The 22,435-nt window shown below is 41.1% G+C and overlaps 2 protein-coding genes across 2 annotated transcripts in view; both read left to right on the plus strand.

The window, feature by feature from the left end:
* The first annotated feature begins 1,725 nt into the window (after positions 1–1,725).
* LOC124124732 (organic cation transporter protein-like) lies at positions 1,726–12,356 on the plus strand. The gene is made up of 8 exons (XM_046487979.2): positions 1,726–2,013; positions 2,629–3,050; positions 4,328–4,567; positions 7,563–7,697; positions 9,043–9,125; positions 9,728–9,848; positions 10,035–10,107; positions 10,911–12,356. The coding sequence occupies exons 1-8, from the start codon at positions 1,735–1,737 to the stop codon at positions 11,112–11,114; spliced, it is 1,557 nt and encodes a 518-aa protein (XP_046343935.2). The 5' UTR covers positions 1,726–1,734; the 3' UTR covers positions 11,115–12,356.
* Positions 12,357–20,267: 7,911 nt separating this feature from the next.
* The window catches only part of LOC124152122 (organic cation transporter protein-like), a 30,363-nt gene continuing 28,195 nt past the window's right edge, over positions 20,268–22,435 (plus strand). Inside the window, exon 1 of the mRNA XM_048388778.1 lies at positions 20,268–20,355. The gene's annotated coding sequence lies outside the window, so the exon portion shown is untranslated. The remainder of the gene's footprint in view (positions 20,356–22,435) is intronic.

A 22,435-nucleotide genomic window follows, 5' to 3' on the forward strand; every position in this document is an offset into this window, starting at 1 on the left:
TCAAAAACACCACCAACGCTCTGCAACGTCCCGACCCTGCCGCGCGACCTCCAAAAATCCACGGAATCATCAAAAAGATCAAAATGGAGCTAACCCTAGCTAACCCCCTAACCCCCTAGGGTTTGCCCTTAGTATATCCGTTAGTTCGATTTTCGACTCTAACCTTAGCTAAGACAAGTTTAGCTCAAAATGACCCAAAACGAGCCAAACTAGGGTGAAAAAAACATCTTTTTTTAACCTCCAACCTCCAAACGCACACTCCTAGGGGCACCCAAGGCCATTTCTACCTCTTTCCACACCTCAAACCACTCCCACAACAAAACAAACAGAGCACAAAGACCATAGCAGTCACAGTAAACAATAACAAATCCCAAAATAATCAAATAAGATTGACAAAAATAAATTGCACTACAGAAAATGCTAAATAAAATATTTATGCTTCAGACTGTTGAAAGAAAATTAGACAATCTGCGACAAAAAGACCAATGTTGCAAAGTGTTTATTTTTAGGATCATAGTTTTAATCAGAAAAAAACAGTATCTGGTTATGCAACCGCAGCTGAAAAGAAAATACCTGCACGTAGTCTCCATTCAATTCAGATAAGGGTTCTCGATAATGATTATACCTAAGTATGAGCCTCATAACACCCATAACATCAGCTGAACGATCTAAAGATAGAACCATTTTGACACACACTGTTGTGTTACATTCAAAGCCATCTGAGCCAGGGGAGGGCGTGACAGAGAAGAACGCTGTTGACAAGGCACGCTGACCTTCTCACACACCACAGCAGGTCTGACAACAGGTAGTTGATCGTTTAGAGGAGAACTGTAAGCTGATATTACAGTGAATGTTTTACGATTTGTGTCCAAATCCGATTTTGTCATGAACTTACGATTCATTCTTCTGTGATATGGATTGTCCAACACAAAACCGGGAATTTAGATTCAGGTGTTGTTCTGATCGCTTAATCTAAGGCTTATCTTAGGATGGTTCTTATTGGGGACTCGGCCTTGGTATAGCATTCCTGTGTTTGAACCAGCCCTTATATTATGAAAGGCCTGCCGCTTCTTTCATTATTGCAAAACTTCTACCACAAGCCCCGACTCTTAATAATGGACATACGGTTTACCCAAACGCTAATTAAATGCGATCATTATCTTTGTGTTTCATATTGGTACTATTTAGACACACATATAACCATGAATGTTAACTGTACCGTATTTAGTTAGACTTAATATCAATTCTAATTTTGCCTAGAATTTTATAGGCTGCTGTTAGGAGTTCTGTTGTGTAGCTTTTAGAAATAAACATACAAATACTTCTTCACGCACATTGAGTGAATGGCGGGTGCTACCGCTAGGACAGAACATGCTTACCCTTTTTCGCGAAAACCTGGTGTCATATAGTTTTCTAAGCTATTTTTCCTTTTACGACCGAATATGTTTCGGTGGTTATTCGAGACTGGTTGATCTCTGGCGTAGCGTAGACGTTTATATTTACACAAATTTCTGTACACACAGTTAAATAGCAATGCCGTCAAGATCCTAAGATCACATTAACGTTTGCCATGTAGAATATTAAAAGTATGAATTCTGAATTCCAAAAACGTATTTGTCCTAATAATGAACATCAAGATCTTACAACACTATTAACCTCATGCTGTGCTTTTATATCAATACATGATTACCCCGTTGTTCCTTTACAAACAGTGAAGACGCTACTGTGACAAGGATGCACACGGACGCCATCATTGAGGCTGTCGGGGGCATGTCCCGCTTCCAGATCCTCATGGTAGTCTTCATATTCTGTCCAAGGATGCTTATGGCGTGGGGGATGTTGATGATGTCGTTTGCTGGGACTACTCCAGATTGGTGGTGTCTCCCAGCTACAGCGCCCTCTGTTGATGAGACCGACTACATGAACAACGTCACATTGAAATTATGTCCTACCTCGGACAACATCACCTGTCAGGTTGTGTACAGCCAGGATAAAAACACTATCGTCAGTGAGGTAGGTAACCTTAATTCAGCCTCCATTCAAACTTGTGTTAGAAAATAAGGAGTGTTCACTTTGATTGTAGTTTAAAATAACACTAAGCAATATTACAGCTATATGACAGCTTCATGCATTGAATAGAATCTGGAGAAAGACAAACCAATGATTGATATTATGAACAACGCCCAACACCTTCTGGTACGTTGCCATGACAAATCAACTGAGTCACCCACATGACGACCAAATGATTGTTACCTCTTTCCTGATAAGCTTGTGGATTTAATCAAATTGGTAAACGTCTGAGACCTGCATCACTTCGAACTTTCCTCCCTCTTTTAGCTGACACGCAATGATATAACAAAAATACTGTTGAAACGGCGTCACCCATTCACAGTTGCGACAAGCATGGGTTGACTGGGGACCTTCTCTAATAGGAAATCCGGAAATCGTTGTCGCTCGTTCAGATTGCATAGAATGGTATTGTAAAATGATGCTTCTATATGAAAACGCATATGGTGTGCTCTGCTGCTTTCGCTGATTTGTCTCGTCCATACTCGATTATTCAAAGACTGGCGCGACGTGTTGAGTGCGACGTCAAACTAACAGATATGCATTGATTTCTTCTTTCAGTGGGGTTTGATTTGTGACCGCAAAGAGGGCAATCCTCTCGTCACATCAGTACAAATGGCTGGAGTCTTTGTTGGGGCCTTGCTTGGCGGACAGTCTGCTGACGTCCTCGGTCGGAAGTGGACTTACTTCGTCTGTCTGGTCCTTCAAGGTGGATTCAATCTAGTGGCAGCATTCTCCGTCAACTGGCAGATGTTTACGGTGTTGCGTTTTCTCATCGGGATGATGACAGGCTCTCTTCTGGTGGTGTGCTACCCGTATTTCATTGAGTTCGTTGGAAAGAAATGGCGATCACTTGCATCTGCAATTCCAGTCTGGGTAACTGGTTTATGTGCATTTGCCCTGTCCAGCTGGTTGAGGCCTGACTGGTCTCATCAACACATCATATTGGCGGCCCTTCATCTGCCCTTCTTTGCGGGTTGGTTGTAAGTATCTCAAGTCGAGAGTGAGACACTGTCAGAGCCTCCAACCTCCAACCCACGAATGGTTGACTCCTAAGCCTTTAAGCAAATGCTGCATCATTAGCATCCAAAATATGTCAACAGGATAATCATACACTATTGAAAAAGAAGTTTTGCATGAACTTGCACTTTTTTAACTAACTATACTCCCTTCAAAACAACAATATAGTCTGAATATTTTAAACCCCATTCAGCAATATACCAGCTATATGACAGTGGCCAGTAAATAATTACATCTGGAGTGGACTTAGCAGTTATTGGGCAAAGATATGAACCGCTCTGTGGTGTAGTGGTAGACCGTCCGCCCGGAGAGCAGATGGTCCGGGGTTCGACGTTGGAAGATTTGTTGTACTTGTTGTTATCCTGTCTGGCGCTCTGCATTAAGGAGCTAAAACAAGGACTGGTCGACTTGGAATAGGTATACTGTGTCTGAATGGGGTATTCATGCTAAATTACGGCCTGGTATCCCAGTGGGCTAGCACTATAAATCGGCATCAGACCGGACTAGTACAGGCAGCCACACACACACACACACGTGCATGCACGTCGCTATATAAGTGCAATAATCTTGGACGCGATGTTCAACCCAATTTCACCTCACCACATTGTGCGTAGATAGCAGTCAATCAACAGGTCGCCAAACCTGACCACCTGATCCGTTCAGATCGCCTCCGTGGTCAACTGGATAGAGCGTCTGCACAGAGAGCGGAAGGTCAGTGGCCCGATCCACTGCAGCGTCATAGCATACGAAGTCAAACGACGGTACTTGTTCTTTCCCTGTCTGGGGGTCAGCATTTAGGGGATTAATAACAAGGACTATTCGGCTGTGAGATGGTATACTTTGCCAGAGTGGGGTAATTGTGTCAAACTTTGGCATGGTATCTCATTAGGCCTAGGACGATAATACCGGCATTTCTTCGCACTAGTACAAGCGGAAGCATCTGTAGGTCAGGTGACGGTGTCTACATCTCGCAAAAAGTTCATCAGTGCCATACGTACATGCATGTCACTGTATAAGTACAACAACATTGAGCGTGACTAAAAAACATTGATAAACATAGCCTGCAAGGGCCCCTTTCTCTGAATCACCACTGGGTCTAATATATTTATCTTGCAGATTCATTTAATATGCATTACAGGTATCCCAAGTTCATCAAAATTTGCGAATTTGGAAATAGAATGCAAAGCCATTGTTAACGTGTTCCACCTGACTCTTACCTATCTATTTTGGACGCTGCCAGCTTTGTCCCAGAGAGTCTGCACTGGTTGGCTGTAAAAGGGCGGACTGATGAGGCTGAGAAGGTCGTGGACCAGATGAGTCGATACAACAAGAGAGAGAAGCCCACCAACACACTGCAGCTGCTGAAACAAGTGGCAGAAGAGGAGCAGAAACTGAGGGCGTCTGGCAGCAAGTACACGTACCTTGACATCTACAGGGGCTGGAGCATCTGCTGGAAGTCTCTCATCATACAGTTCGTATGGTAAGTATAGTGAGTGGGTTTTAAAAAGAGTTAATCTGTGATTCGAAGCTCTGATCAACGGATCCTGTCACAACAAGGTACATTACACAGATAATTAGGACAACTCAGACTTCAGGGCCTAGATTTTTGAAACGATCTTAGCTGAGATAAATCTTAACAACTTACGTTCAAAGATTAGATATCTTAAGTTTAAGATACGATAGTGTTTGAAAACTATCGTAAATCTGTCGCAGATCGTTAAGAGCTACGATACCTATCGTAACTCTGACAGAGAACTCATTTGTGTTAGAGATTGAAAAAGCGGGGTGTTTCTAAATGACGCCTAGGGCATTTCCAAGCCGCTAGCAATAACAACATGGCGAAGTGAGACGGAATTCATGATGATATTGTTAGGTCACACTGTTTAACACTCAACTGTTTCAGTGACATTCCGTACAATCCTAACTATGTCCTACATGTAGACATTTTGTTCTTATGATAAAAAAAAATGTCATGACCATCCGAACATAAATAGCTTTCGTGTTCAATGCAAAGACAATTTTCAAGCCAAATAAATGTTATAATCAATAAGTATTGTTTTACTACAAATGCCTCTAAAAGAAGTTAATCGCAATTAGAATTTAAATAATGTGCCCAAAGATACTTCACTATTTTCCCTTCCAATGGGGCGGTCGGGTAGCCTAGTGGTTAAAGCATTAGCTCGTCACGCCGAGGACGATTCCCGACATGGGTACAATGTGTGAAGCCAATTCCTGGTGTCCCCCGCCGTGATATTGCTAGAAGCGGCGTAAAACCTCACTTTCTCACTCACTCCATTGGTCCTCTCGCGAGCGCGCAGAACTTTATATAAACACATCGCGTCAAGTCACTGACGAAAGTAAGGGACGTTATTCTAAATGACATTGACGAGACCTTTGATCTAACAGCAGGCGTTCAGCATTCAAGATGCGTGTTCAAGTCTGACTATACGTAATGTATACTGGATCAGTTAGACAATACTGCATGTTTTTGTGTGTTTATGTCAAGCGTCAAATTTTTTAAAGAGAAAACACCAACATTATACCTGGAAACACTCAAAACTGTTCAGGAAGCAGCGCACCCACGAGCGAGCTATAATGACAATGAAACTTAAGTTTGTTTGTTATTTATTTTTCCAATGTATTTCACGAAAAAAACAAGGTCTCAAAAACAATATCAAATTATTTGTATTGAGATTGTTTTTTTTCCAAATTTGAAAGTGAAACAAATTTTTATTCACAATCATTTTAGGAATGGTCAAGTTGTGTTGTCTTATGGAACAGCCACAATCTATCATGAACATACATATAATGTAGTCCTTTACTATCCTTTTAAATTAAGCCGAGATAAAAAAATGATTTATCTGATTTCATTTAAATCTAGCTGAGGAGCGAAATATCTACATTGTAAATGTGTGAAATCTATTCCCGAACGAAGTTCAATGACGTTTGGCTTGTTTGACAGCATTCCTTAGGGTTATTTAATAATATTTGTCCGGTGACCCTATCCTTCATAATGATTTTTTTCTGAATGGTCTCAAGTATTTATTTTTATTGTAAGAATAAAACAGGTAAGTGTACATGTACATTTAAAATTGGCCAACATCAAATCAATATTATTTTAAAATCGGTCCATTGAATTCAGAGATTATTGTGTTGAAAATGTATTTTATATATTGATCAGTAAATTTCATTCAATAAACATTTTCTGCGAAAATATATTGGAAATTGAATTTTGGACAATGGTCAAATGTTACATTTTGACAACAGCATGGGAACACATTTTTGATTTTTCAAATCACAATTCAAGAAAATAAGATACAAAAATATGTACTTAACCTCTACTGTCAAAATATAAATAATTTGCTATATTTAATGGAATACATCTTTGTTGTTAATCACCTGTTTTTAAGGAATGCAATTGTTCAATAGACGATATTTAATCTCGTTTTATCATATATATGGCGTTGTTTTTAAAACGAAACAAAATACAATTACATTACATTACAAAAAACATTGAATATTCTCTTTTTACAAATATATTACACATATATTTGATCACATGTATTTCCTTGCTAAATCAATAAATACTACACTGTATAGTTATTTTAAATAATTGAAACCGCTCGTCCCACACTATTTTAGATGTAAAAATTGGTGAGAAACGCTTATGGTTTTGCACTTCTCACCTACGGAGATTGATATAATTTTATAAAATGTGAAAATAAAGACTATAACATTGTCACATATAAGGTCCAGAAAATATAAAAGCGGAACTCTGCGCTTTATAAAAACTGTCGCGAATACAAAGGCAAACCACTCTCAGTTGGAGTATCAACTAAGATTAGCTGCACCTGGGTTATCAATAAGGTCAAGGTCATTACTATAGCCTGCCGACACCTTCCATTGTTATCCTTCCCAAATTATCCAAAAGGCATGTTGTTTCACACTTCTTCAGCATGGACTCAGATAGAAATATATTGTAAGCTATCGACTCCATAGTTATGTGGATTGCTGTTACAATCAACAACATTTCTGAAATCTTTGATGCGTTCTTCGTGTTTTCGAAGTGTCAATTTGAATCACACAGTTTTCACAAAATGAAATGTCAAGGTTTGAACGGAAAGTAGATTATTTGTGTGAAAAATATCTTAGGCAAAGTATGCCGCCATCTTGGATAAAGGTGGAAAAAGCCAACAACATGTACTTTCAACTAACTTAAGATATCTTTGGGCTACGATAGTTTCGAAAATATTCTACGATAGCCTACGATTTCCTTACAATAACTTCACCCTTAATTTTAGGGCTACGATTGTTCTTTAGATGGATCGAGAAGAAGCATTCGATTTGTTGTTTGTTATTTCTCAACACAGGAACTACAGTTCTCCGACCATATCAAAAGCATATTTTGGTCGTCTTGATTAACGAAAACAATATTTATTAAACTTCAGGGATATGAAAATAATAATGTTTTTCAGGGCGTGTCTGTCGCTGATGTACTATGGGATTTCGTTCGGTGCAGGGAGACTCGCAGGCAATCTGTATCTGAACATTTTCCTTCTGGGAGTGGTGGAAGTGCCAACTACTGTGTTGACTTTCTTCACAAACAACAAGTAATCTCATCTCTAGGTGTATTTGTTTGCATGTTATTTAACGGCATATTCAGTATTATTCCAGCTATATGGCCTGTACATCGATCCTGGCCCAGGACCAGCAGAAGCCTGACCAGCAGATCCATGAGTCGCTTTGTCAGACAAACACAAGTTGTTGGCAATGTGTTCTAAAGCTGACTCGAGGCCATGGGTTGCCCAGTCTTCTAAAGCACTGCAAATCGCTGTACAGAGTTGCGTCCCCTGGGCACGCCAAAAACCTATGATCGTGGGTTCGAATCCCGGTTCGCCCTGGATATGTTTCTGGGTTTGTCAGCACCATCTCCGTGCTGGTGGGTTTCAGCGAAGTGATAAACGTCTGACACCTGAATCAATGCAGGCTTTGCTTCCACATCAAGCTGACACGCCGTGATATAACTTGCATACTGTTAAAAGCAGTGTGGAACACAACTCACTCACTCACTCTGTCTTCCAACGGGTATAATCACAAGATAAAACTGTTTCTCCCAACGTTGAAACATCTCATGTTGTACGAATAAGAGATCAGCGGGTACTTTTTATTGTTTTTATAAATCGTTAGACTGGTCTCAAGACAATAGCATTGACACATGTTGTGGAATTAGAATTAAATTCACCTCGTGGACAGATGTTGACATCTTCATAACTGAAAATGGACGCATCTTTCATATTTAAAGAAGGTTTCAAAGTCGAGTTGAAAAAGAAACAAGTGGACTTAATGATTCTATCAGCTACCATTTTCTAGGAGATAAAGTGTGGTTTGTAACATCCTTATTGTTTATACTACGACGTTTATTCTCGACAAATCTTTACGGCATCTATCTGAAGAAGTGAGTTGTCCCTTAGAGTACATATATAACGCAATTGCCAGAGAATAACCTGTCACGATTAAACACCGAAACAGATACCTTTGGGAGTAAAAGGCAATGTAACGGCGAAATTATATGAATAGATAACTAAAAATCAGTTATGACATCAGGTGTCCCGCGAAAATGGAACGCACTTCCTGCCCAACACATCCACATTTTCAAAGAAGAATGTGGGTTTCTTTTCAGTCTTCTCCCCTTCTGGCAGCTTCGGCTCTAAATTGTGTACGACAAAGGTTGTGTAAACAGTGCTGTCGGTGGCTTCACATTACTTCCAGACAGTATGGCTATTCTTGTATGTTTTGTAATGAATCCAGCTCATATATTCATATACATGTACACGTACAATACTAACATCATGTCCGTTTGTTAGGTAAACCTCATTTCTCATGCTTGAAATATTGTTGATAAGACGTTACGTTTGAACTCGTTCACTCATTAACCTCATTGCTTATGTTTCGTAGATTTGGTAGAAAATGGACAGCGGTTGGTTTCTTTGCTGTTGCCACTTCCGCTGCTTTTGGTGTTGCAATCATTGCAAAAACAGGTGTGGATTTGTAACGGCAAAGTTCATTTGTCCGTCCTACTCTCATGAATTGAACTGCATGACAAATTAATATGTGCTAGTGAAATATGATTTAGGAAAGGATCTGTAGTTCGCCTCTTGAGTCCTACACATCAGTGCATTGTTGACTCCAGTAGATGTCATACTGGAACAAGTAACTGTCGCCTTATTTGTAACATCATTCATGACGTTCTTCTCTACAATTCAGTCAGAAGTGGTAATCGATTTATCTTTGTTATCAACATGGTCAATGCCGTGAATGTGAAGTCGTGTTTGATTTAGCTGTGCTCTCAATATGATTAATACTGTGAATTTGAAGTGATGTACGATTTAGCTGTGCACGAACATTAATCAGTTTCGTGAATATGAAGTGGCGTGCCAGTTAGTTGTGCTGTCACATTTTTCAATACCGTAAATATGAAGTTATGTTCGATTTAGCTGTGTGCTCTCAAATAAATCAATACCGTGAACATGAAGTGGTGATCGATTTAGCTGTGCTATCACATTAATCAGTACCGTGATTATGAAGTAATTCTCTATTTAGCTATGCTGTCAAAATAATGAATACCGTACGTATGTTTCAGTTTCAAAAGACGAACAGGGAGTCCTCATTAACGTCTTGGCTCTGGTGACCAAACTCGGTGTTGGTGGAGCTTGGGCTGTCTATGGGTTGTGGTCAAATGAGACGTACCCTACTGTCATAAGGTACAGTACACGTAATAATTAAGCACATGATGTCTCTATCGTATGTGGCTGATAAATAGCCACATTCACGAAGTACATAATTGGACTTTGACGTGACAACCAAGAACGTTCAGCTATCATACAGCCCTTAATATTTGTCAAAATTGTGGTAATGTATTTTCAATGTTTTGTTTACATTTTCTACAGAAATTTGGGTTTTGGAGCAGCTAATACAGCAGCCCGAGTTGGCGGCATGATCGCTCCATACGTCTTTGCAGGGGTATGTTTATTGTTCAATGAAGTTCATTGAGCCACTTCCGTGAGCCTATTTGCTGACTGTAAGACGTCGTACATTCTTATTAACTGTATAGAAATATCTTCCTTCGTGCAAAAGTGGCATGGGTGGTAAATAACTCTAAGGAGCAGGAATTAGCTCTGCAGAGTTGAGTTGCCTGGACATGCCAGGAACCTAAGGTCCTCGGTTTGAATCTCGGTTTGCCCTGATTATGTTTTTAGGTTTGTCTACATGTGGTAAGCAGCTAAGATCTGCACCTCCTTGGGCTTTCCTCCCACATTAAGCTGACACGTTATCATATAACTGGAATACTGTTGTAAGCAGAAGTCACTCCTCCGAGTCTATTACGAAAGTGACACTTTTATGTAAGATCTTGTTGTCGTATTTATATACTGAAATAACTATTGGTATTCAGGCTTTTTAAAATTTTGAATGATATCAATGATACTCAGCTCCGTCATCAGGTGACGGTGATTCAACTTTGCAATAGGATATATTTATAACCACTTAGAGCAGTGTGGACAAAATGTAACAACAAAGAGAACAACAAAGAATTCGTCATTGATTTGTCATACATACCACTGGAGCATTTAATACGCTTACATATATGTGCCCACTCACCGTCTATCAGACCTTAAAAACTAAATTTGAGACATTAATGTAATGTAATAAACAAATATTGCCAGGTACTTTGGCACATTATGAATCAAATCATCAACGAGGAGTGTGTTAGATTTTGACATAACATAACACCACTGCAGATGAAAACGTTCAATATCATTTGACAGGGCGATGGTGACCTCGTGGAGCCTTTCGTCATCGTTGGTTCGACCATGGCCGTCTGTGGAGTGTTATCTGTCGTAATGAAGGACACGAAGGACCAGCCTCTGGCAGACACCGTGGGGAATCAGAAGAACACACGCGGGGATGTGACCATGGTGGCGATCCATATGGACATAGAAACTCAGGAAGCTTTAGCCAGTTTGTCTTGAATGAATAATTCCAGGAGTTGAAGGCTGTGGAGACTTATTCGTGTGTGTATCTGTTGATGGCACAAGGCATCTTGTTGAGGCGAAAACAAACACTGGAACGTTGCATGATTAATTCAAGGATGGCAAAAATAGGCGAAACCTTGATTGAAAGCATCTCTTTGTGTGTCATCGTTCTGTGTCAGTAATGTACCTGGACACACTGACTTATCATTAGTACACTCTATTCAGCCCTTACACACCCCTCTCACCATGCCTCCTGTAGCTGTGTCTTCTCCTGCTCCTGACCACACTGACTAATCAATAGTACTCTCTTCTCCAACGTGACACACACCTCTCACCATGTCTCCTGTAGCTGTGTCTTCTCCTGCTCCTGACCACACTGACTAATCATTAGTACTCTCTTCTCCAACGTGACACACACCTCTCACCATGTTCTCCTACAGCTGTGTCTTCTCCTGCTCCTGACAACACCGACTAATCATTAGTACTCTCTACTCCAACGTGACATACCCCTCTCGCCATGTCTCCTACAGATGTGTCTTCTCCTGCTCCTGACAACACCGACTTATCATTCGTACTCTCTACTCCAACCTGACACACCCCTCTCGCCATGTCTCCTACAGATGTGTCTTCTCCTGCTCCTGACAACACTGACTAATCATTCGTACTCTCTACTCCAACCTGACACACCCCTCTCGCCATGTGCTTCTGCAGCTGTGTCTTCTCCTGCGCCTGACTGTATTGACTAATCATGAGTACTCACATTTAGCCCTTACATTGTATGATGCCCAATGGTGCTTCATCGTGGCCCGTGGCACCGGGTCACCACAGTGCTGCACAACACGATGTGACACACACCGGGGATTTATTAAGATTTCCATATTCGTTAATGATGCTACCATCGTGTTACGGGTAATAGTGATTATTTTATGACCTTTGCAAGTCGCCAACCGTTCTAAACGCAAAAGAGCAGGGATTTTTCCGGAAGACTAGCATTGTCTGTAAACTGATTTGCGTGAATCGAAATGTTATGCTTCGCATGATTGAGCATTATTAAAGCTGAAGCATGGCAACATGTTGCCAGAACAACCTGTGTCTGGAGGTGCATGCACATATTTGACACTTTGTATTTCCTCATATTCCATCCATCGTAACTGTACGATGTCTATGATAAACACACAGACTATACAATGCCTATGACGTACACAAGTCTATACAATGCCTATGACGTACACAAGTCTATACAATGCCTATGACGTACACAGTCTGTACGCCACCACACCCTGTAACTGTGCAATTTATGTGAGTATAATAGTGTGCATTCGATATTTATCAATGTTGCTTGTACACATTATCGAATGCACTCACATCGAGCTAGGAAGGTAGGACGGTTCGACCTAATCTAATTCAATGAGGCGATGAGATATTAGAACACTATAATAACACCATGTACAATGAAGTGTGTGAGATCGTTGTGTTTTATAACGAAGATCGCACGAACGACTTGGCCCCTTGCACCAAGCACGTACCACCTGAGCTACAAAAAAAATCGAGATGGGAACTTGTTACCGAACGATTGTATATCGTCATGCATACCTCTACACAGTGTCTAGTCCTGTATGTATCTACAGTGTGTCGTCCTGTATGTATCTACAATGTGTCGTCCTGTATGTATCTACAGTGTGTCGTCCTGTATGTATGTACACAGTGTGTCGTCCTGTATGTATGTACACAGTGTGTCATCCTGTATGTATGTACACAGTGTGTCGTCCTGTATGTATGTACACAATGTGTCATCCTGTATGTATGTACACAGTGTGTCGTGCTGTATGTATGTACACAGTGTGTCGTCCTGTATGTACGTACACAGTGTGTCGTCCTGTATGTATGTACACAGTGTGTCGTCATGTATGTATGTACAGTGTGTCGTCCTCTATGTATGTACAGTGTGTCGTCCTGTATGTATGTACACAGTGTGTCGTCCTGTAAGTATGTACACAGTGTGTCGTCCTGTATGTATGTACACAATGTGTCGTCCTGTATGTATGTACAGTGTGTCGTCCTCTGTGTATGTACAGTGTGTCGTCCTGTATGTATGTACACAATGTGTCGTCCTGTATGTATGTACACAGTGTGTCGTCCTCTATGTATGTACAGTGTGTCGTCCTGTATGTATGTACACAGTGTGTCGTCCTGTATGTATGTACACAGTGTGTCGTCCTGTATGTATGTACACAGTGTGTCGTCATGCAGGAATATCGACAGTGTGTCGTCCTGTATGTATGTACACAGTGTGTCGTCCTGCATGTATGTACACAGTGTGTCGTCCTGTATGTATGTACAGTGTGTCGTCCTGTATGTATGTACACAGTGTGTCGTCATGCAGGAGTGTCGACAGTGTGTCGTCCTGTATGTATGTACAAAGTGTGTCGTCATGCAGGAATGTCGACAGTGTGTCTTCCTGTATGTATGTACACAGTGTGTCGTCCTGTATGTATGTACACAGTGTGTCGTCCTGTATGTATGTACACAGTGTGTCGTCCTGTATGTATGTACACAGTGGGTCGTCCTGTATGTATGTACACAGTGTGTCGTCATGCAGGAATGTCGACAGTGTGTCTTCCTGTATGTATGTACACAGTGTGTTGTTATGCAGGAATGTCGACAGTGTGTCGTCCTGTATGTATGTAGACGGTGTGTCACCCTCTATGTACGTACACAGTGTGTATCCCTGCATGTACGTACACAGTGTGTATCCCTGCATGTATCTACAGTGTGAGTCTTTACATGGGAACTAGTCTCGGGCACTCTAACACTATACACACACACTTTACATAAATAAAAGCGACATTTGACATTTACTTAAGAATTGACCTTCACTTTGTGTGAGTTCATTGGAGTATCAACCTTCATAGAGTGAGGGCCAAAATGTATGAACGTCGGAGCTTGCGATGAACTCACACAAAGTGAAAGTCAATTCTTATAATTTTTTATCACAATTTCTTACCTCAAAGGATGTAGGCCAAGATCTAAACACAATTTTTATTTAGTACGTGTGACTTCATGTTAACACTGACATCCATACAACAACCAGCTATATCGCGGTGTAAAATAGTTCCTAAAAAAGAGAGGTGACATGGGCGTATGGATGCACAACTTGCTCTTCAGAAACATCTTACGCAGCACATGTGTTCAAATCATATCCTGATTAGATGACAAAGGTGTGTAAAGAACTACCTCAGTAAGTCAGTCACAATGACAGCGCATCGTGATACATTTACATCAAGATCAAGACGTCAAAATGGCCGACACGAAAAACGTGACGGGAGAGATTTCCGAAGTTGTTAATGAACCTGTGGCGGTTACATGTGTCAGTCATCATTGATCAACTGGCCGATCATTGAAAGGTGGATAAGGATGCGTCAAACAGACACGAAGGTAAATTCATAGATTGCTGGAGACGGTCAATGTCAACCTAGGAACGGATCGAGTCGATACTACGATAGTTTAGGATAGGCCGCAGCGAGGATATTCGTGAACAATCATGAACGTCAATTTCGCGGAAAAGCCGTATATCGTGTAAACTTCTAATTAAAGAATTATATAATCTTAACTTAAAATATGTACTTGTCCAACATTACATGGGTCAAGATGACCTTCTCGCTATGTCATTGTCTGTGTACATTATGCAGCCTGTCCCTTGTGAAGTACGAGTTGCGAAGCATATGACTCACGTCGCATTCACCTGGCAAGGTTAATGAAAACATCTTTATACGCCCCCAGGGCATCACATCAACTAGGCGATAAAAAAGCACCAAGCCACTGTTGCTCTCCATGCTAATTCAAAACGTGTGTTGTTAAACGCCACACTCAAAAATATCCCTGCTATACGACAGTGGGTACATAATCGAGTCTGGGCCAGATGATGCAGTGATTGATATCATGAGCAACCATCCTTGTCGTCGGGACACGATGACAGGCCACCAACCACGTCATCAAGCCTGAACACTCGATCCATTATTTCGCCCCTGACGTTCAGGCATAGGTTGCTGGGTATCAACTCTAACCAGGAATCCCCACTCGGAAAAAAATCAAGGTGACTAGACTGCTGTGTGTTGTGATTATCCATCATGCAATGAGGGAGGGGGATGGGTCTGGGATTGGTCGGTGAGGTCAGTATGATGGTCAATCAATGTGCCATATTCTTTGAACATTACTGTACATTACCATCGCATGTAATAACATTGGTACGGTAACAACAATTCATGTACATCATCACTGCATTTATTAAAGCAGTTTCCGAGATGCTGGCCACACATGAGTGCAGCTCGATTACGATGATATTCCTAAAAATATGATCTTATTATTCTCTTCACAAAAGCAGAGGACCGTAAAATATCAATGTTAATACCAAGTACTAGAACATAGATAGGTGTTGACGATAAACAATCTAATAATGGAAGAGCATTATGTCTGTAAAACGTAACAGCAAAAACACATCCTATAGTATATATGTGCTTCACGCAGCAGCGCAACACACGTGTGCTGGGTGCAATTCCTGATTTTGACACTTTAAAGAAAGGTCGATTAATCTCTGTGGACCGTTCTTTCCGTCAATCTTATTGATTCTGCTGATCCTACGGTTGTGATTTACTTCATTTCATTCAGTGTTTCTGTATGAACTGGCGATACGGCGTCGATGCTCGACGGCCACGTGTTCTGTCGCTCCTTACAAATCTTTATATTAGGCCATCAGCCTCGGTCCAAAATTTTGGCCACTGGTATGAAGTTAGGGGAATAATGCTCATAGCGATTTTTGGCAAGGTATGGACCAAACGAACCAAGTCAAAGACGCCAAAATGACTGTCCTAACTACTCTATGACCTTAGATATGGCCACTTGTATGTGGTAATAAACATTCTGGCGGCCATTTTGGATTTTCACATAAAAACATGCTCCGATGGTTTTGGTAAAGGCAGAAAAGAAATCTTGGACCCCTCAAACCTAGTCATAAACACCAGAATGACCTTCCTAACTGCTCTATGAGCTTAGATATGGCCACTTATATGTGGTAACGCGTATTGTGGCGGCCATTTTGAAAAAAGGGTGATAACACCTTAAAAAGCTGCCACCGCTGCAATGCTATCACACATTTTCCAACTCTAGGGGTTCATACCTTGCCCTAAATCGTTATGAGCATTATTCCCCTAACTTGATACCAGAGACCCTCTGGACCCATTTGACTACATTCCAAAAGAATAATATGGAATAATCGTCGCTGGTCACGTGTCATGTTTTCAGATCAGTCCCGATCTACTTTGCACTTTCTTGATAGGCGTGTTCATGCCTGGTGATGTCGACATGAACGTCAAGCCATTGTCATCCTGAGACCTCATGAGAAATATCGCGATGGATCGGCTACGGTGTTGGCTGAACTTGGCTAGGCTCCCCGATACTGACGGCTAATACAAATAAGTGAATACAACAGAGGCGAGGTTAAATTGGGTTTAACGTCGCGTCCAAGATTACTGCACTTATATAGCGACGTGCATGCACGTGTATGTGTATGTGTGGCTGCTTGTACTAGGCCGGACTGATGCCGATTTATAGTGCTAGCTCACTGAGATACCATGCCGCAGTTTAACATGAATACCCCACTCAGACACAGTAAACTGACTCCGAGCCGACCAGTCCTTGCTTTAACCCCTTAATGCCGAGCGCATGACAGGGTAACAACAAGTACCATCTTTAAACGTCTTTTGGTATGACATTGCCGGGGATCGAACCCCGGACCTTCCGCTCTCCGGGCGGACGCTCTATCAGTAGACCACGGAGGCGGTCGAATACAACAGAGAGAACCCAGAAACATGAAATAAATGTAAAACAAGGATTGGCATAGACGGTAGTAGGGGATGGAGGTGGGATTGCTTGTCATTGTTTACGAAACATGTACAAGATGGCTGACATTGAAGCGCTGCTGCACATTCTCGTACCTTGTTGCCTTGTCAAAGTTACTATAAATAGCATCATGCATCATACACGTATGTATTACAGACTATTTGACTTAATATAGATCCTTATAATAATATTAATACATAACCGAGTGGTTATAGTTGCACTTATCTGCTGCGAACCTGGAAGAAGATTGCATTCTGGCAAATACTCATGAATTTACGTACACAATGTGGGGCAAAACGCTCATTTCGACGACAATAAACACGTTGTCTTCCATCTCTTCCATCTCGGTGAGGACGAAATCGTGATTCATCGCTAAACCACACTCCTCTCCAGGTTTTCAAATTCCAAGATTGTAAGGTATGGCACCAACGCAAGCGTCGCTGTCGATGGATCGGTTGCAAACAGGGACAACCGGTCTTCATGAATTTATGTTGAATAATTAAACAAAAAAACATGATTAATGATGTGCTAATACCAAACGATGCTGTAATTAATCCAACATATAGACATAACAGTATGCTACATTGTTTAACTCTGAAAATAATAGAAAATAACGACATAGCAGTTTAACTTATCATTATAAACTCACTCAATATACATTGGGCATCAAAATATTAGCCAGATACTTGATACATGAGATAAACATTTTGCATCTAAGGGACCGATCATTTGATATTCGGGGTGGCAGGGCTTGGGAATGTATTGAAAAATATAAATTGTCCCAAAATGTGCTGGTAAACAATAACATTGTGCTACAGACTGAAAATACATTGTTGCAGAGTGTTTTTATTTTGCGCTATGTTTTTAATCTCGTCTCCATACAAAATCCCAGCCCAGTGTGTCCCCAATCGAATGTTAAATAGTAAGTTCATTAAAGAATTTTCGGGACAATGTAATTTATCGCTGAAATTCGAGGCCCAGTCCCCGAATATCAAATGGTCGGTCCCTTAGATGCAAATGTTTATCTCATGATTACAGTATCTGGCTAATATGTAATTTTTCATGTTTCTTGTGTTTTTTCAACAACCAATATCACGGCGACAGCACCACACTAATACCTTGCCAACATATCAAGATGCGAATTCTGAAAAAAACGGATATTTAATATTGCGAGAAGCGACACACACCCTTGACGTACGATGACAAGTACAATCAAGCTAGGTATAGAACCACATAAGCGACAAACATAGGATGCTGCAGCTGGAGAGCAATGACCCCCCCCCCCCCCCCCCCCCCCCTACACACACACACCCCGACACCCCGCCATTGTGAGTTGTACGTTTGGTCAGGGTATAATGGCCTCTCAACAAACACGACCCTTCACACGCCTTCTCAGTTACCGTTGGTCAATATTGTTAGTAACCGGCCATCGTTATTTATACCCGACCTACACTCCACTCACCGAAGGTCATGAACAGAACCTGTGTACAATTGGGATATCAATGTATGCCAGCATTGGTTAGTACCAGGATGAACATATGAACACACACGCACGCACACCCACACGCGTGTGTCTTTCGGACCGACTATTTAACATTCGAGTGTGGACGAGACACAGTGTGTGTGTATGTGTGTGTGTGTGTGTGTGTGTGTGTGTGTGTGTGTGTTCAAAAAAGGTAACGCGGAGACAGAAGTTGCGTAAATTTATTGTACCTAATAAGGTCGATATATTTATATATTTATTTTAATATCATAAATACAAATATGACATTTTGTAGCTTGATAGTCACATGTTGTCGTTGTACAAGGGCATTGAAAACTGTTCATTGTCATGTCACACAAGGCCACAGGGTTAAGTTTAACTCAGTATCTCTTGTGACCGCCCCGGGGTGCAGTCACGGCTATGCATCTCCTTGGCACTGAATGGATAAGTTACGAATTCTGCTTGTAAAGCGTAGGCCAATTATGGGAGTGCCTGCTGCATGTTCTGACGTTGATGCACACGTCGATCGAGTTCATCCCAGAGGTGTTCGATTGGGTAGAGATCTGGAGATCTCGACGGCCAGGGCAAGTCGTTGATGTTGGCATTATGGCGGTATTTTACCGTGACACGAGCTGTGTGAGGTGGAGCGTTGTCTTGTTGAAACAGCTCTCTCTGGCCGTCAATGATTGGAAGGAGGTGAGGTTGAAGAATTTGATTCATGTTGCAATTTGCTGTCAAATGTCCCTGAACCACAACCAAGTCAGATCTCGTTGTGTAGTATATGGCACCCCACACCATGACACTGCCGCCACCGACATTGTGGAATTTACGTACACAATGTGGGGCAAAACGCTCATTTCTACGACAATAAACACGTTGTCTTCCATCTCACCAGTGAAGACGAAATCGTGATTCATCGCTAAACCACACTCCTCTCCTCTCCTGTAAGGTATGGCACCAACGCAAGCGTCGCTGTCGATGGATCGGTTGCAAACAGGGACAACCGGTCTTCTTGGTCGGATTCGCGAAGATGGTTCCTGACAGTCTGGTCCGATATCCTCCTCAAACCGGGGATGCGGCTGCAGTCTCCTTAGCCATAAGATGTGGCATTACGATGAAGTAGGTGGAACAGTCGAATGTAGCGATCCTGTGCAGGGTAGTAACTCTTGGTCGGCTGGTCTTCAGTGGAATTGAACTGTGGGTATCGGTTTCAAAGGCGGCAAATGGCTCTGTGGTGGACGTTGAAGTGGTGTGCAACAGAAGACAGCGATTCCCCTCTTGGGTACGTCCTATGGCGATGTTCCGATCGGTAGAGCTGAGTCTAGGCTTTTTTTTAACTTGAAAAATGTTGACAATTGAATGACATATTATTGGCTTATGCCTGCCTTTTTTATAGCCACTACCACGAGTTACGAATGCCATAACTTGCACGTGCATTATGCATTACTGTATTCATCCATGACATTGTTTAACAAGTGTGAAAACAATGCCGTTTGAGTCATTGCAAATTGACAATGGCTGCGTTTTGGGGCACCGTTTGTCGAATATAAGGCCACCAACATTTTCCATTAACATATATCCAATTTATATACTGGATTTTTTGTGCAGTCTGGTTCAGTGAACAACACACCATCTGTGCGTTTCATGTTTTGAAGAGTATATATTAGTTTAAGCGTTTAAGCCTAATAAGACTTCCAGAAAGGGCAGGACAATGTAATGGTAGAACCGTGTTGACACAACGCACACACTGTTAAATTCAAAGCCATGTACATATATAAAGAACATTCGAGCCTGGGGAGTACACAAGAGAGGAGATCGCTGTTATCATGGCACACTGACCTCCTCACACACTGACAGCAGGTAGGTGAACGCTAAGGGCGCAGTTATTAGCTGATACTGCCGAGTACATTTTAAGATTTGTTTTAAAATGAGATTGGGTTTAATTGCAAACGTTGTGAGACCGTTGCATTACGGATTTTAAATTAGCCTTAAGGTATGTATGCCACAGAGACACGAGATTACGATGCATTCTGATAATGATTGTCCAACACAAAACCCGGCATTTAGATACAGGTTTTGTAAGGATCGCTTGATCCACTACTTGTTTTGCCTCTTCCTCCCCCTACAACCTCCCTTTGTTCAGCTTAACTAACAGTTTTACATACATTGACCTTTGGTATGTAACCGAGTTTATGTATTCTTTCACGGTGATGATTGATAAGGTGGAATATTACCATTATTCTGGCTGTGAGATACTACATACTTGTGATATACTAGTGCTCTGTTATGTTTGTTGTGTGGTAAAAGTGATATAGATTTTTTACTGGAGTAAAAGAACATTTTTCTGTAGAGATTACAGCACATTAGATAAGTAGAAATTAAATCCTAGCCATGATCGCCAGCACACTGTTTCATAAAATTTAACACAACTTTGAGTATACAATTTATTGATATGTATAATATTGACACACCTATCTAACCACTAGGTGTTGGTATAACAGTATGTCAAATAGGAAAGATGGTTCTGTGAGGGATGAAAACAGCGATGTAAGTCCAAATTATCATCCTATTTTATTTGTCAAGTGTTTATGTTTGTTCATTTTATAATAAAACCCTTCTCTGTAGGTGCAGTATGTATATTAAGTAAGTATAAGAATTTAAGGATCCATAAATTCTTATCCTTACTTAGTACTCTAAATGACTTTCAAAGAAGTATGTATATTAGCAAGAATATTTGGGTCAATACACGGGTGGACAATAGGTGAGGTGAAATTGGGTTTAACGTCGCGTCCAAGATTATTTGACTTATATAGCGACGTGCATGCACGTGTGTGTGTGTGTGTGTGGCTGCTTGTACTAGTCCGGACTGATGCCGATTTATTGTGCTAGCCCACTGAGATACCATGCTGCAGTGTAACATGAATACCCCACTCAGACACAGCATACTGTCTCCGATCCGACAAGTCCTTGTTTTAGTCCCTTAATGCCGAGCGCCAGACAGGATAACAACAAGTACCATCTTTAAACCCCGGACCTTCCGCTCTCCGGGCGGACGCTCTACCACTAGACCACGGAGGCGGTCGGGTAGACAATAAGCACCTCAACATGTTGATGTCGAGTGCAAAAACAATATGCGAATGTGGAGGTATATGGACTGCTGTGCGCATGCCTATGCTGTGTCCGGCTTTTGTCGTTTGTGTACTGCCATATCGCACATGACGTGTGCGAGGTGTTGGTATGTGAATGGCAGATAAGAGATAAGAGTTATGTGGAACAAATAAAGAAACAATACAAAACACATTACATCATATTAGGATAAGTCTACTGAAGAAAAGAAATATTTAACTGATGACCAATTGTTATGGGAAATATTATTATTAGCCATAAGAGGACAATCCATTTATCATTAATCAACTGAGAAAACGAAAAAATGAGACGAAAGAAAAAACTTTATTCTCAGATCTTTATGAGCTTGAAACCTATCTAGACTAAAACAAATTGAAGTAGAAAAGAACGAAATTAAAGGAAACATTGATGAGATTAAAATGAATTGAAATAAATAAACAACGTAAGGACAAAAGGGGGCTTTATTAGATCAAAGGCAAAATGGATAGAACACGGCGGAAAACATAGAAGTTAATCTTTAACAGTAGAATACCGATTTGTTTTAAATAAGTTTATTAAAGAATTAAATAGAAAGGTTGGAACTGTTATAAAATGCAGGATGAGTTGCTTGCAGAAACTAAACAGTTCTATAAAAGACTGTATAGAGAGGAAGATTGTGAAATAATCAAATTTAGAAGAGTTTTTTTCTGAGCCATTCCAAGACTATCTAACCAAATGCCGTTAGGCTTAGTAAGGGAAATAACCGCCAAAGAAACCTCAGATGAACCGAAGAAACTGAAAAACAGAAAAAGCCCAGGACCTGATGGATTTACTA

This window comes from Haliotis rufescens, unplaced genomic scaffold (assembly GCF_023055435.1).
Source record: "Haliotis rufescens isolate VD_foot unplaced genomic scaffold, xgHalRufe1.0.p SCAF_79, whole genome shotgun sequence".
NCBI classification, from domain to species: Eukaryota; Metazoa; Mollusca; class Gastropoda; order Lepetellida; family Haliotidae; genus Haliotis; species Haliotis rufescens.

Coding starts and splice junctions, on each gene's coding strand:
- LOC124124732 (XM_046487979.2), top strand. CDS start 1,735: ATGCACACGGACGCCATCATTGAGGCTGTCGGGGGCATGTCCCGCTTC. Junction 3,051..4,327: donor CCCTTCTTTGCGGGTTGGTT/GTAAGTATCTCA, acceptor GGACGCTGCCAG/CTTTGTCCCAGAGAGTCTGC. Junction 7,698..9,042: donor ACTTTCTTCACAAACAACAA/GTAATCTCATCT, acceptor TATGTTTCGTAG/ATTTGGTAGAAAATGGACAG.